The sequence below is a fragment of the Rutilus rutilus genome (assembly GCF_951802725.1).
Source record: "Rutilus rutilus genome assembly, chromosome: 14".
Taxonomy (NCBI): domain Eukaryota; kingdom Metazoa; phylum Chordata; class Actinopteri; order Cypriniformes; family Leuciscidae; genus Rutilus; species Rutilus rutilus.
This window is the reverse complement of record NC_140219.1, coordinates 33,425,139-33,438,675: the sequence shown is the minus strand read 5'-3', so window position 1 is coordinate 33,438,675 and position 13,537 is coordinate 33,425,139. Positions and strand designations below refer to the sequence as shown.

Below are 13,537 nucleotides of genomic sequence, written 5' to 3'. Positions count from 1 at the left end.
GAATTAATAACTATAGTGATAATTAAATATAATTTGTGTTACAACCTGGTACACTAATTAAGTCAAATAGCACCATAGACCATCATCTACAGTTCTAAATTTCCGCCTTGACATTAAAGTATTATAACTTGTGCAGCATTGCACTGTCTCTCCCTACAAGCTTTAAACTTGGCTTGACTCATTCCCATAGATATGGGTACTGATTGATAGAGGTTTTGGGATACTAGGTTATGTTTCCAAGCTGATATTCACTTTGAAAACTGGTTCTCTTTAGGCGGAGATTGTTTTTTTCATGTTCTAGTTCTGTTGTCTCTTACACTGTACAATAAATGTTCATTCTGACACTTCAGTGGACATCCCATGAGTGTTGGCTTTCATTTGATACCATTTTTATGAATATGGTCCTTGTGGTTGTGGAGATATTCAACATTTACTGTTGGCATGTCGTGTTGAGCAGGAAACCAAAAAATTGGCCTGAAATTGCTTGTACAAGTCACAAAAAAAAAAAAAAAAAAAAAAAACAGCTTGACAACCACCCTAATATCTTACCTATGGGTGTCTTCTAACTAAAAAAATAGGGTGACAGCTTGTACCAAAACATGTCCGCAAAAGTCTTAACGGAAGCCCTTTTCAGAATTGCCCCCCTGACTATTACAAAACCTTCCAGGAAGTGACTAGTCATTATTATTTCTTCCTTTCATTTTTACTGAAAACTAAAACGAGTCGTGAAGAACAGAGGAGGACACATTATATTAGGGCTTTTGTGTATTTCTGAATGAACCTAGATTAGATTTTGATTGTAATAGTTATTTACTCTTTAAACCAAATTTCAGAAAGTGAAAGTAAATTGTAGATCATTGGATCTTTTACAAGACGAGGAAATGGATTCAAAATCTGTGGAAGAGCTTTCTTGTCCTGTTTGCTGTGAAATCTTCAAGACTCCTGTTCTTCTGTCCTGTAGTCACAGTTTTTGTAAAGAGTGTCTACAACAGTTCTGGAAAACTAAGGAAACTCAGGAGTGTCCTGTCTGCAGGAGAAGATCATCTAAACATGAACCTCCAATTAATCTAGCGTTAAAAAACTTGTGCGATTCATTGATAAAGGAGAGAAATGAGAAACGTTCATCAGGATCTGAGGAGATCTGCAGATTACACAGTGAGAAACTCAAACTCTTCTGTCAGGAGGACAAACAGCCTGTGTGTTTAGTGTGCAGAGACTCAGAGAAACACACTAATCACACATTCAGACCCATCAGTGAAGTGCTTTCATCTTACAAGGTAAGACTAATGTCTCTCATTTCATGCTGAATACAGTGTTATACATAGAAACTATAGAATTATTATTTGTGTAAACAATAGACCAGTATTTATTTTTACTCAGACTAAATATCTCTGACTTACTACTGAAATAAAATGATGTTCAAATCTTCTTTAAAGTAACAGCATTGACACAAAACATGTTTTGAAAAACTAGAAATGTCATGGGTTATTATTATTAATATTTTTCAATAATAATATGTGATTTAAAACACACCAAAAAGTGACTGATACTAACATACTTTCACTTTCTGTATTTGTATTTGCACAACCACAAATTTAAAACTGCATGGATATAATAATTACGAATTTGCCATAGCATAAAAACACATTTGTTTGATGAAAACATGATTTATAGATGTTCATCCTTTCCAAATTAAATAATTAAAAATATATCTCCTGCCATTTCAGGCACAAATGCTAACTGGAAACGATCAATTCAACATATAAATAATATAACAATAAAAACAACCAAACATACAATGTTTAAACCTCTTAGAGCTGCACAAGTTTCACAGATTTTCATCTTAACCTGTAGGAGGAATTTAATACAGCACTGACGTCCTTACAAAACAAGCTCAAACATGGAGAAGAAATGAAGAAAAAGTGTGACGAAAGAATTGAACACATCAAGGTGAGGATATAAAGAGTTAATACTCAACATTCACACACAGAGTTTATTGACATTAGTGGAGTGTGTGTTCATACAGCGCTGACTGAAGTGAATGTGATTTGATTTCAGTCTCAAGCTGAGCACACAGAGCGTCAGATTAAAGAAGAGTTTGAGAAGCTTCATCAGTTTCTCAGAGACGAAGAAGAAGCTACAATCACTGCACTGAGAGAGGAAGAGGAGCAGAAGAAGCAGAGGATGAAGGAGAAGCTGGATGAGATGAACACACACATCTCAGCTCTTTCACACACAATCAGAGACATGGAGGAGATGATGAAAGACAATGACGTCTCGTTTCTAAAGGTGACAAATCAATCTGGCTTCATTCTCTGTGCATAAAACAACTTGTATAGAGAGACTCATTGACACTGAGAGTGTTTGATAAGATATTAAAATGTTTTCAAACTCTATATTTTCCAGAACTTTAAGGCCTCAATGGAAAGGTAAGTGAGCTGCTCGTATCTCTTCTCTCAGTGGATCTGAACTCAAATTCACTGCAGTTCTGACTCCTGAATGTTCCTCAGAGTCCAGATCTCACAGCCGGATCCACGGATGAGTTCTGGAGCTTTGATTCATGTGTCGCGTTATCTGGGTAAGATGGCCAACCATGGCCAGTACGGAAATAATTTGGATGTAGAAAAAACGCGTGGTTGTCCTCGAGGATAGATATCCAATCTGCAAAAAATGTGGACGCACAAAGAGGAAACAAAGAACACCATCTCTCCGTGCAGATAAAGGGATGAGGGCCATTCCTGGGATTCGGTAATATTTCAGTCCCCCAGACTTTTAAAGTGGTGGTTCACCAAAATTAAATATTAAAAGCTTTCCACAATACTTTGGTATATCCATTATAATGAATAAAAAATAATTATATTGCATTTAAATAATTTTTATCATGAAATAATGTCTTAAGTTATTTCCATTGTAAACTCAGCATTTTGTCAGGTCCCTTCTCTGGTACTTCACTGAATTTGTATTTAGAAAATATTTAACAAATTGTACACGCGTCAAATTTTGTTGGCAAATGTTGTAAGTATTTATTTGTGTTACTTTCTTGTGAAAACCAAAAACAAGATATTTGATCAAAAACAGACTATAAAGTGATGTTCATCAGTCTGAACTCAACCCCGTCACGCCAACTATTCTCCGTCTATAATAATTTAGACTCCACCCATATGTGACATCATTTACCAGAAATGACATCATTCAGGTCTTTTTAACAGTGTTGCATAAGATGGTAAGTAGTATCATACTTTTTATTAATATTTTTGAGGCCTATTATAGTCAAGGGAGGGCACTGTCAACCTCAACAACTCAACCACAACCTCAAATTTTTATTTTAATCCATAAGTATATACAATGTACTTGTTTCATTGCTGCCATGTATGGTCTACTCTCCTACACTACAAGACGAGCAGTGGCCATTTTGTGCAGAAAACCTCAACCTCACATATCTGTATATTTCTCATTATTTCAGGGTTGAAAACTTGTGACAGGGTTGAGTTTTTCACTTAATTTATGGATCATTTGAATTAAAAGAAATATATATACTGTATATATATATATATATATATGTAAGCTCACTCTCGATCGGCCCAAAGTCCGACATCCGACCAGCGCGGAAGGTCTTTACGTGTTACTGTCCTTTTCTCGAGGCAAAGTATTTTTTGATTAAATGCAATACATTTGAATATGTATTCTCTCATTATTTCATCTGACTCCATAAATGAAAAGGTTTTAATGATATCTGTGCATCATTAAATGTGAGCGAATGTTTGACTATTCCTTTTAACTCTTTAATGAAAATAATGCCAAAGTCAGTTAGAATAATCAAACGTAACAATTTATTATGTCAGGTAAATGTATCATGCCAATTTCATAATCAATTCAAAGATAATCGATAAAAAACATCAAAAGCTCTGGATTAAAGAGAAGAGATGCGAACACGACATTAAGATACAAGAATTTTGCTCACTCTTAGCATCATGGGCCAACTTGAGTTACAAAAAGGCCCCCAATCCCTTGTTGCATTTCATTATATAGCCAGAACCTCTTTCACATGGAAACATCTGAATTTACATTCAGAGTTGACACCTTTTGGGGGGTAGGAGACCATTTGTCTATATAGAGACCAACCCCTCCTTGTGTGCCAGTTATCTTTAAACTCTTAAAAACCTTATTACCTTTTGTTTTACTTATTTGGGAATGAGACACTTGTACCAGTCACCCTGAGACATTTCAAATGATACTAAATATGTATAATACTCAATGTTAATCATTCACATTAAACCATATATTCTTGGGTGAGTTTTTGGTGATCTTCGCATGGGGGAGAAGGAGAGGGGGGATGAGGGAAAGATATGTAGATTAGGATGACTCTGAGGTGAGACTTTCGTCTCAATAGTGCACGAGGGGGAGTTCAAATGTTAATTTCCAAAGAGGTCCTTTGTCCTCTCAGGGTCTGGTCGCTCTTCAACCAGACTGTCCGGCATCTCCTAATTTCTTGATTCTTACATAATAGTCATGTTTCAGCAAAGATATACTTACCAAATTCATGGTAACTCATAATTCTGTTATAAAAAGAGACCTCAGGCATACAATTTGTCTATGTTTAACTTCAGTCCCCAAAAAATGTGAAAAGTATCATAAATGTTACATTTGTAGTTTATTAAATTGTTATGAGGGACACACGAGCAGTAGATGTTTGTTTTACACTGTAAAAATAAAAGGTGCCTGGAGGAACCTTTCGGGGTTCTTCACTTTGCCACACCGGCGGAACCGTCTGTAGATCCTCTAGGCACCCTTTAAAAAGGGGCGGTTCTCTGAGGAACCACACAGGTTTCCTGAGGAACTCTTATATAAGGCACTGTGTGGAACCACTTTGGGTGCCTCCAGGAACCAAATTTCATTTTTAAAAATATTTAATTTCATGTTGTTACTATGGTTACCTTTGACTTCTATTATAATAAACAAATTGAACCAAATACAAAATAAGATTTGTTTATTACATATTTTATATTCATTTTTATACATACACTTCCATGCACATGGGAAAAAAAGCTAACTATAGATTAATATCAATGAATACACAAAAAAATTGTATAATACATACAGTAAGCAACATGAATAATCAACCATGTATATACAATAGGCTATACAAGAAATGACATTTCAACAAAATGCATGGAAACACATATGTTCCACGAAATAAATCAATGTAAAAAATAATAATTTTGACTAATTAAAAATGTCCATCTTCACTTAACTTTAAAACATTTGTGTTTCAGTCAGATGGTAAGTCTGACATCCATGTTTCCAAGTCCAAAAGTTCTATCAGATGCCAAAAACAAACAAACAAACAGTGCTAATATACACTCATTGTGCTGTAATATTCCTGAAAATTATGATCCTTACCTTTATCTCTGATGGTTAGATATTCAGCTATTTTGAATCATAAAATGTTTAAGTCTGGGATGCCGTTAGACTGGAGACTGTAATGTACACTATGGCTTTTGAAAAGCTTAAATGTGTGACTTGAATCAACAGTGTTCATAAATGGTTGTTGAGTGAAACAAGATAGAGGAAGTAGAGGCTTTGACCCGGAAACAGTATTAAGGTGCAGTAAAATTATCTGTTGTTCTGTGAATGTTCACTGGTGAATTCCAGTCATTTCAATAAGAATCCACACGATCGGCAATTTCGTTTGTGGTCAAAAATGTCACTATGGGACCAAGTTGGTGTGAGGTACTTAAAGAGTTAGAAAAGTGAAAAGGTACAGCAGATTCATTTTCCGTTTGTTTTTCCTCTTTTCTGGTGGATGGTCCAGGCACTTGTTCAAACTTGTATTTCAGCTTACCGAGATCCCTGAAAAGTACAAAATTTACTGTTAGTAATGTTATTAAAGTGATAGTTGTGAAATTTAAATAATTTCTTCAGCCTTGTGATGTTTCAAACCTGTTTGACTTTCTGTCTGTGGAACCCAAAAGCAGATCTCAGGCATAATGCAACCCCAGTCACCATTCGCTTTCACTGCATGAAACACAAGCAGAAAAAAATTGTGTAAATAATTCATGAAACCATTCTTATGTACACTTGTCTAGTTCAATTCAATGCAACAATTTATGTAAAAATGGTTAAGCTCCAAAAATGTCCCAGAAAAGATCCTAAAAATAATCAATGAGTTCACAACTCATGTGTTACGGGTTGTGTTGTAAGTCTTCTGAAGCCATATAATAGCTTTTTCCTTTTTTTTTGTCGAAAAAGACTAAACTTGAAGTTATAATTCTTATATTTGAGTTAAAATGTCTTATATTCAAATGCAAATGATAAAGATATTATAAAAAATGCATAGCATTACTTGTGAACCAAACCTGTGATATTATTTTTCTGAGTAACATCAATGAGATTTGAGAGCATGAGGGAAGATTTTCAGAGAATAACTGATTAAAAAACACAAGTACACAGTCAAACAATACAATTTCACACAGAGAAAGTTCATAGTAATAAGGTACTTGCATGTGGTGCAGGTACTTACTGTAATATAATGTTGCCACTGAAATGTTCAGATTATTTTAGAAATGTAATGGTTGTTCTGGGGAAACAAAAGAACAAAGCTGATTATTCACAACATCAAATTTATTGACCAGTAAATGGCTTTAAAATGGTATTTGAGAGAATGAGGGCACCTGTAAGTAAAGTTAGGCTAACGTTAAACAAAAACAGACCAAACTATATTAACCTGCTTTTGTTATTCATAACAAATTTGTTCATAACAAATGTTATTCAGCTAAATTATAGGCTATATCAGCAATTTGAAGACACAGTTGTACAGAATATGTTGAATTGAATGACTAAATCAATCTAAGACAATAATTTCCATTTGTTCATTAGATCAACGTAACGTTAGTTAGAATCCTTCATACCAGATACTGTGCAATAAACGAGTGGTAAACACTGTAAAAAAGTAGTAATGTATAATAAATTTTGTTTATATATATGTGTGTGTTTGAATATATAGTGAGCAGACTCTGTATTTATATTTATTTGGCGAGTTTACAAACCTTGTAATGGAGAGCCGAACAAACGGCGGAAGCTTTGATGAGAGGAGCCGTTACTTTCAAACCCGATGACGTCGATCAGCTGAGCTTTGTTGCGCGCGAGCAGCGCGAGCATCACTGAAGCGACGACAGCAGAGGAATAGCAGCAGTTTCGTGACAGAATAAAACTTCTCTCCTCCTGATTCTTCTTCTTCATATTATTAATATTATTATTATTTAGTGTTGTTGTTTAAGGTTTAAATTACTCAATAAAATAGGCCTATACTAAATAAATGTAAGCTACCCAAGTGAAAAAGACGTAGGCTACTGTTAAATGTATTAAAAATGCATTAAAGTAAATTTGTACTGTAGGTCTACTAAAAACACACTCAAGTACATTTTAATACATTTAATAGTACGTTTTTTTCACCTTGGTATGTACTGAATCAAACTTAAGTAGCCTATAATAATAATAATAATAATAATAATAGGATAATAATAATAATCTTATTCTGGCCTCACTGAACCATTGGGTTCCTCCAGATGCTGGCTTTAACATAAGAGATCTTCCAGGAACCACTTAAATGTTAAAAGATCTTCCAATAACCCTTTTATCGCATTCAAGTTCCTCTATTTTCCCCCAAAGCACTTCGAGGTCTCATGGTAATGAAAAGGTGAGTCCAGAACCTCTGAACTAAATACAAAGTGCTTAAAGGATCCCATAAGTTCCAGCAAGAACCTCAAAGATTGTCAATGCTCCTCCAGTAACCCTACTATAGGAGAAAGAGCTTTGAGGCACCTAAATTACATTCTGAAGTTCTTTGAGTATCCGACAGGATATTTGAGGCTCCTTTAGTTTTTACAGTGTATAGCAAGTTTTGTGTAAACCAAGTCCATTTTGTCCATTACAGGGTTGAGAATAAAAGGTGTTTAAACACTGAAATTAATAGACGGCCTTAAATGCCTGAGGTGGAAAAATATGATTTTTTGGAGGTTTAATATGTGCCTAATGATGTGGGCTATTTAGAAAATGACTTATATGTAGTTTAGAAAACAAACAAAAATCCCAGTAATGACCCATGTCCCGTTTAGAACTTAAGGCCGAATGATTTCCGTGATTCAGAGGCAATTCCAGAGTCCAGTCATGAAAATGGCATTTACATAACGCAGATGTCACGTAAAACACGCAAACTGATGGATGAATAAATCGAAAGTAGAGCTGTGCAATAAATCCAATGTCTGTGAATATTAAAGAGCAAAAAGACTGCTATGTAAATATATAATCTGCTTGTTCTGCATGTCTCTGTGTGAATGAGATGTGCCGCTTCGTCTATTACTCAAGTACTCGACGCGCTCATGGTGTTTTCAGCGTCTCACAAACAATATGAGGACATTAATACATAAACATTTCCAGAGCTGCTCTGAGAGAACGCCTAATGAGCATTTTCATCATTTTATTGGAGAAAAACCAGTCAAATACACTCTGAAACATTCACTACAACCCGTCAAAATAAAAGTTTCGTGATATTTTCTGAGACGTTGTCATTCTGTGAAAATCTCATCCCGTTACAACCCTACACAGGAGAGTCACCACCACACCCCCACTGTAAAAAAGTAACTCAGTAACTTTAATTTTATTTTTACAATATTTTTTACATTTAAAATGAGCCTATTTTTTACTTTTACTTGAGTTGATTTTTAGGCCGGTAATTTTACTTGTACTTCAGTAAAATTTCATTGAAATAGTAGTACTGTACTTGATTAGAATATTTTATCACTCTTTCCACCTCTGCTGAGAGACCACTGGTATGATAGCATGATTTATGATCTCTTTCAACAATTTAACTTTATATGTGTTTTACATTTACATTTCTAATACATCATATCATCCTGTAATCTGATGTTATTCTCTTTGCAGCTCCGTTGACTCTGGATCCAAACACAGCACATCGTCTCACACTCTCTGCTGATCTGACCAGTGTGTCGGTCAGTGATGGAGATAAAACACTTCCTGATAATCCAGAGAGGTTTGACTTTTATCCATGTGTCCTGGGATCTGAGGGCTTTAACTCAGGAACGCACTGCTGGGATGTGGAGGTTGGAGACAATACAAGCTGGAGTCTTGGAATAACAACAGCATCAAACCAAAGGAAGGGAAAGGTTTTCTTTAACTCTAATGTCTGGTGTGTGTGGTACATGGACAGCAAATACGGCTCAGAATCCCCAGAGCAACCCCTCACTGTCTTTACTGTTGAACAGAAGTTTCAGCGTGTGAGAGTTCAGCTGGACTATGACAGAGGAACAGTGTCATTCTCTGATCCTGTAACTAAAGACTGTCTGTGCACATTCAGGACATCCTTCACAGAGACTGTCTTTCCATTCTTATGTAATCTCTGCACAACTTCTCCTCTGAGGATCTTACCAGTTAAACTGTTTATTACAGCAGAAAATCACAGTTAAATCTGATTCTGCTTCTAGATTTTTTAGAAAATCTTCTAGACAGTTTTACAAATTATGCTTCAATAATAACACTGTAATCAAAGGGTCTCATTGATCAATCACAATTAAATGCAAAATTTAGAGTCAACTTAACCCTTGTGTTTCCTTAAGGACATGTTTGTGTCTTTCAGGTTTTAATTTTAGTTTAATTTTAAATTGTATTTTTATTGGAATTTTCTTATTTCACCCTCATTTCCTTTAATAAATCACTGGGTACACAAAATATTTACACTCAGGACCTTAAGGACAAAAATGTCCCCATTGAAACCCATTAAAACTGCCAATTTCTTTTTATCCCAGGGCCATTTAACTATAAAATGATGCAGGCTTCAAAATTAAAAATGGTTACAATTTTTTTTACAAGATGGTGCCGTTTTCTCAGGTTTGGTCTATAAAGCAAATACTAATTTTTTTTACTGTTTTCTGATTCTGCATATTAGAGTCAATTGGATAAATTATTATGTGATAATTGTGTGTGTGTGTGTGTGTGTGTTGTAAGACTGAAAATACTGGTTGAGGCCTGGTCTGAGACAAAAGGCCTGCTGGCTAATTAACATTCGGCCTCCCCATACAACCTCACTTCCTCTCACAAACTACTAAGAACTCACACAAGAACATGGTTTAATGTGAATGTTTATCATTGACTGTTATGTTTTTGGTGTCATTTGAAATGTCTCAAAGTGAGTGGTACAGATATCTCATATCCAGATAGATAAAATAAAATAAAATAAAATAAGGTTTATAGAAGTTTAGGGAAAACTGGTTAAGCCATTTGAGGGTGGTCTCCCCCATCCCCCATGTCACCAGGTCAAAGAGGATAAATGAAGGTGTGCTCCCTGGCTCTAGGTCTCTTCTTTGCTGGACACAAATTGAATCGGACGGGCTCTCTCTCTCTCTCTCTCTGTGCGCATGTGCGGAGTGAGTGTGGATGGAGCCGGTTGTCGGTGACAGTGTCACTTTGTTTGAGTGAGATTTCTTTTTTTCTTTTATTATTATTATTATAGATAATAGGTTTAGTTTAGGTTTTTCCCCTGACTTCGGTCAGAGAGTGAGGATAATGGGGTCGGAAATGGCAGATCTCTCACGGTAACAATCAAATGTTACTAATTGTAACTAATAACGGTAACTAATTGTAAATGCATGCCTGATGCCGCGGTGTCAGTGGAGGATTGCCTGATAGCTGTGAGTGCGGCCATCGGTGGTGCAAATATCAAATCGGCCTCCCGTATGAACAAGGCAATAGTGTTCTTTCTCAGTGAAAGCCAAATGGTGGACGAATTAATTGAAACGGGGTTGATAATCAAAGACATTTTTGTGCCTGTGTTGCCTTTGTCAAGCCCAGCCAAGAAAGTCATTTTATCAAACATACCGCCATTTATTAAGAATGAAAAACTAGAGCAAATACTCCAGAGGTATGGGAAAATAGTAAGTCCTATAAAAATGATTCCTCTTGGATGTAAAAATCCCGAGATTAGACACGTCATGTCTTTTTGACGTCAGGCTTTAATGATTCTGAACTCTCAAAGTGATCCGTTAAATTTGTCGGTGAAATTAAGTATCGATGGTAAAGATTACACTGTTTTTATAAGTTCAGAGTCAATGAAATGCTTTGTTTGCGGTGAGTTTGGACATGTCAGAAAAACTTGCCCGAGGCGAGACTGGCCGGACGGAGCGCTCTCTGCGCCCGGTGACTTGCCAGAGGAGAGACCGGTGCTGGGGGCCTCTGGAGACGGCCTGGCGGGGGCTGTTGAGGAGGCGGCCGGTCCGAGTCATGCTCCCACTGTAACGCAGGCAGAGACGAGCCCGGGACAGGTGTGTTTGCACCCCATGCCTAAAACTGATTTGATTTGCGATGGAGGACAGGCACAGCCTGATAAAATTGAGAGTGTTTTTACTACTGAGGATTCGTTTAATTTGAGTAAAGATGACACTTTATCTCAAGAACCGTTGGATTTAATGGATGACTCTGACAATGAGCATGATGATGATACAGAGTTAATGAGAACTTATGCAGCGGATTCGGAGCTCATCTCTGGAGGTAAGACCAAACTTTACACTCTTCAACAGATTAATCACTTTTTGGATACTACTAAAGGACATCGTAAACCGAGAATTGAGTAATTTTTTCCGGATGTAAAACTGTTTTTGTTGTCCGGTACTATGGCTATGAAAAAAGCTTCCTTTGAAGAGCTTGACAAACCCAAACGGTACCGTCTCAAGAAGCTTTTTAGTAATGTAAGAAGTTCTTTGAACTTACAAATTAAAAAATGAGTATAGTTTGGATGTCAATGAACCCTTGTGGATTAGTTTTATTGTGTGGTTGTATTTTACTCTTTTTTACTCTTCAATGTATATGCCCCTAATATTGGGACTGTTTTTTTTCGGAAAACTTCAGACAGCATTAAGCAGTGTCCCACAGGGTAGGATTATTGTTTTGGCTGGAGATTTTAACTGTACTTTAGATCACACAGTGGACAGGAATCATGAAGAACCTCATAGTCCGTCAGCAGATGTTTATAGAAAATTGATAACTTATTATGATCTTGTGGATGTTTGGCGAGAAGCTTTTCCTGATGTAAAACAATATACATGGATAAAAGTAAATTCTAATAGGGTTTCTGCAGCAAGACTTGACAGAATTTATGTACAAAGAAGTGTTTGTGAATAGTTGTATTATTCCTACTCCTTTCTCAGACCACCATTATATATCTGTCAATGTCACTTCTGCACAGAGTACATTTAAATGTCCCTACTGGCGCTTTAGCAATAAGCTTTTGCAGGATCACAACTTTGTGTTTCTGGGATGTGTGGAGAGAGAGTAAATCTCAGTACAAGTCTCTGAGTCAGTGGTGGGACATTAGTAAAGTTCAAGTCAAGGTTTTTTGTCAGAAGTATACTGCATATAACAAGAATAAAATGAGACAACTTGAACAAGATATTTTGCAGCTGAACATTGAACAATATGATGGAAGTACTGTTGAAGTGTTGGAAACAAGGACAATTCTTCTCCACAATCTCCTGGAAGAGAAAGCCAAAGAGACTTTTTTTACAATTTGGAGAAGAAAGTTGTTGATAGAAAAACTTTAAGTTGTCTGAAACTTCCAGAAGGAGGTGAAACAACTGATGAACATGAAATAATTACTCAAGCACTGCATTTTTATGAAAATCTTTATAGAGTAGAACCATGTGATGGCGAGATAACAGAAACACTGTGTTGAGGGTAAATGTGGCTGAGTCGTCGTGAGCAGATGTAAACACTCAGGAGAAGTTGGATGAGTTTGAACAGATGGGATCTTTTTATTTACCCCAATTAAGGCCTAAGAAAGGCAATACAAATTTACAAAGAAAAAAAAGGAAGAAAAAAAAAATACTGTTTAATAAAGAAAATAAATTGACATGAGAGTAAAAAAAAAAAGCAATCAAAATTTTGCAGCTGCTTTGAAATTGACCTTTACACAAGCCACTATACATAGAGCATCACACAGACTTATGTCCTCTCATCTCACGCCCCTCCCAAGAGAATCAAGCTACTCATCTTTATAGGACTAAAGGTATCCCTGAAATTGGCACATACCAACACAATATTACAATGCAGGGGTGGCTCAGGTGAATAGTCCATAAATGCTTAAAAACAGCCGAAATACTACATCTATAAAACTAGAAAATTACAAAATATTATTTCTATGGTTCCAGCTAACATTTGGCAAAGCCACAAATCATATTAACAGCCAAAAAATTAATAACTCAAACTCCGGTTCACTTGCAATTGACCCGGAAGTCATAGCGTCATTTAAACCCCCCAATTGCGGCAAAATTTCCTTTACCCAAACAAACCGGAGACGCCAGTAAGACACAAAGATGGTATGTCAAAGCTATGTTCCTTTTAAACTAAATAAACAGATACATAATTAACGAAAACATGTGTTACGTGGTTATTGAAACTAATCATGATTGCGCGATAAATAACATGGTATTAAACAGTAAGATATGTATTGATGACAGTAGCTATAGCATAT

At 36.0% G+C, this 13,537-nt stretch overlaps 1 protein-coding gene across 1 annotated transcript; it reads left to right on the top strand.

Annotated features, from left to right (window-relative positions):
• The first annotated feature begins 693 nt into the window (after positions 1-693).
• Positions 694-9,611, top strand: LOC311304326 (E3 ubiquitin-protein ligase TRIM35-like). Its single transcript, XM_084431288.1, has 5 exons — positions 694-1,277; positions 1,855-1,950; positions 2,059-2,289; positions 2,407-2,429; positions 8,941-9,611. Exons 1-5 carry the CDS (start codon positions 882-884, stop codon positions 8,990-8,992), a joined length of 798 nt encoding a protein of 265 aa, XP_084287414.1. The 5' UTR covers positions 694-881; the 3' UTR covers positions 8,993-9,611.
• Positions 9,612-13,537: the final 3,926 nt, after the last annotated feature.

Coding starts and splice junctions, on each gene's coding strand:
- LOC311304326 (XM_084431288.1), top strand. CDS start 882: ATGGATTCAAAATCTGTGGAAGAGCTTTCTTGTCCTGTTTGCTGTGAA. Junction 1,278..1,854: donor AAGTGCTTTCATCTTACAAG/GTAAGACTAATG, acceptor CTTAACCTGTAG/GAGGAATTTAATACAGCACT. Junction 2,290..2,406: donor ATGACGTCTCGTTTCTAAAG/GTGACAAATCAA, acceptor TATATTTTCCAG/AACTTTAAGGCCTCAATGGA.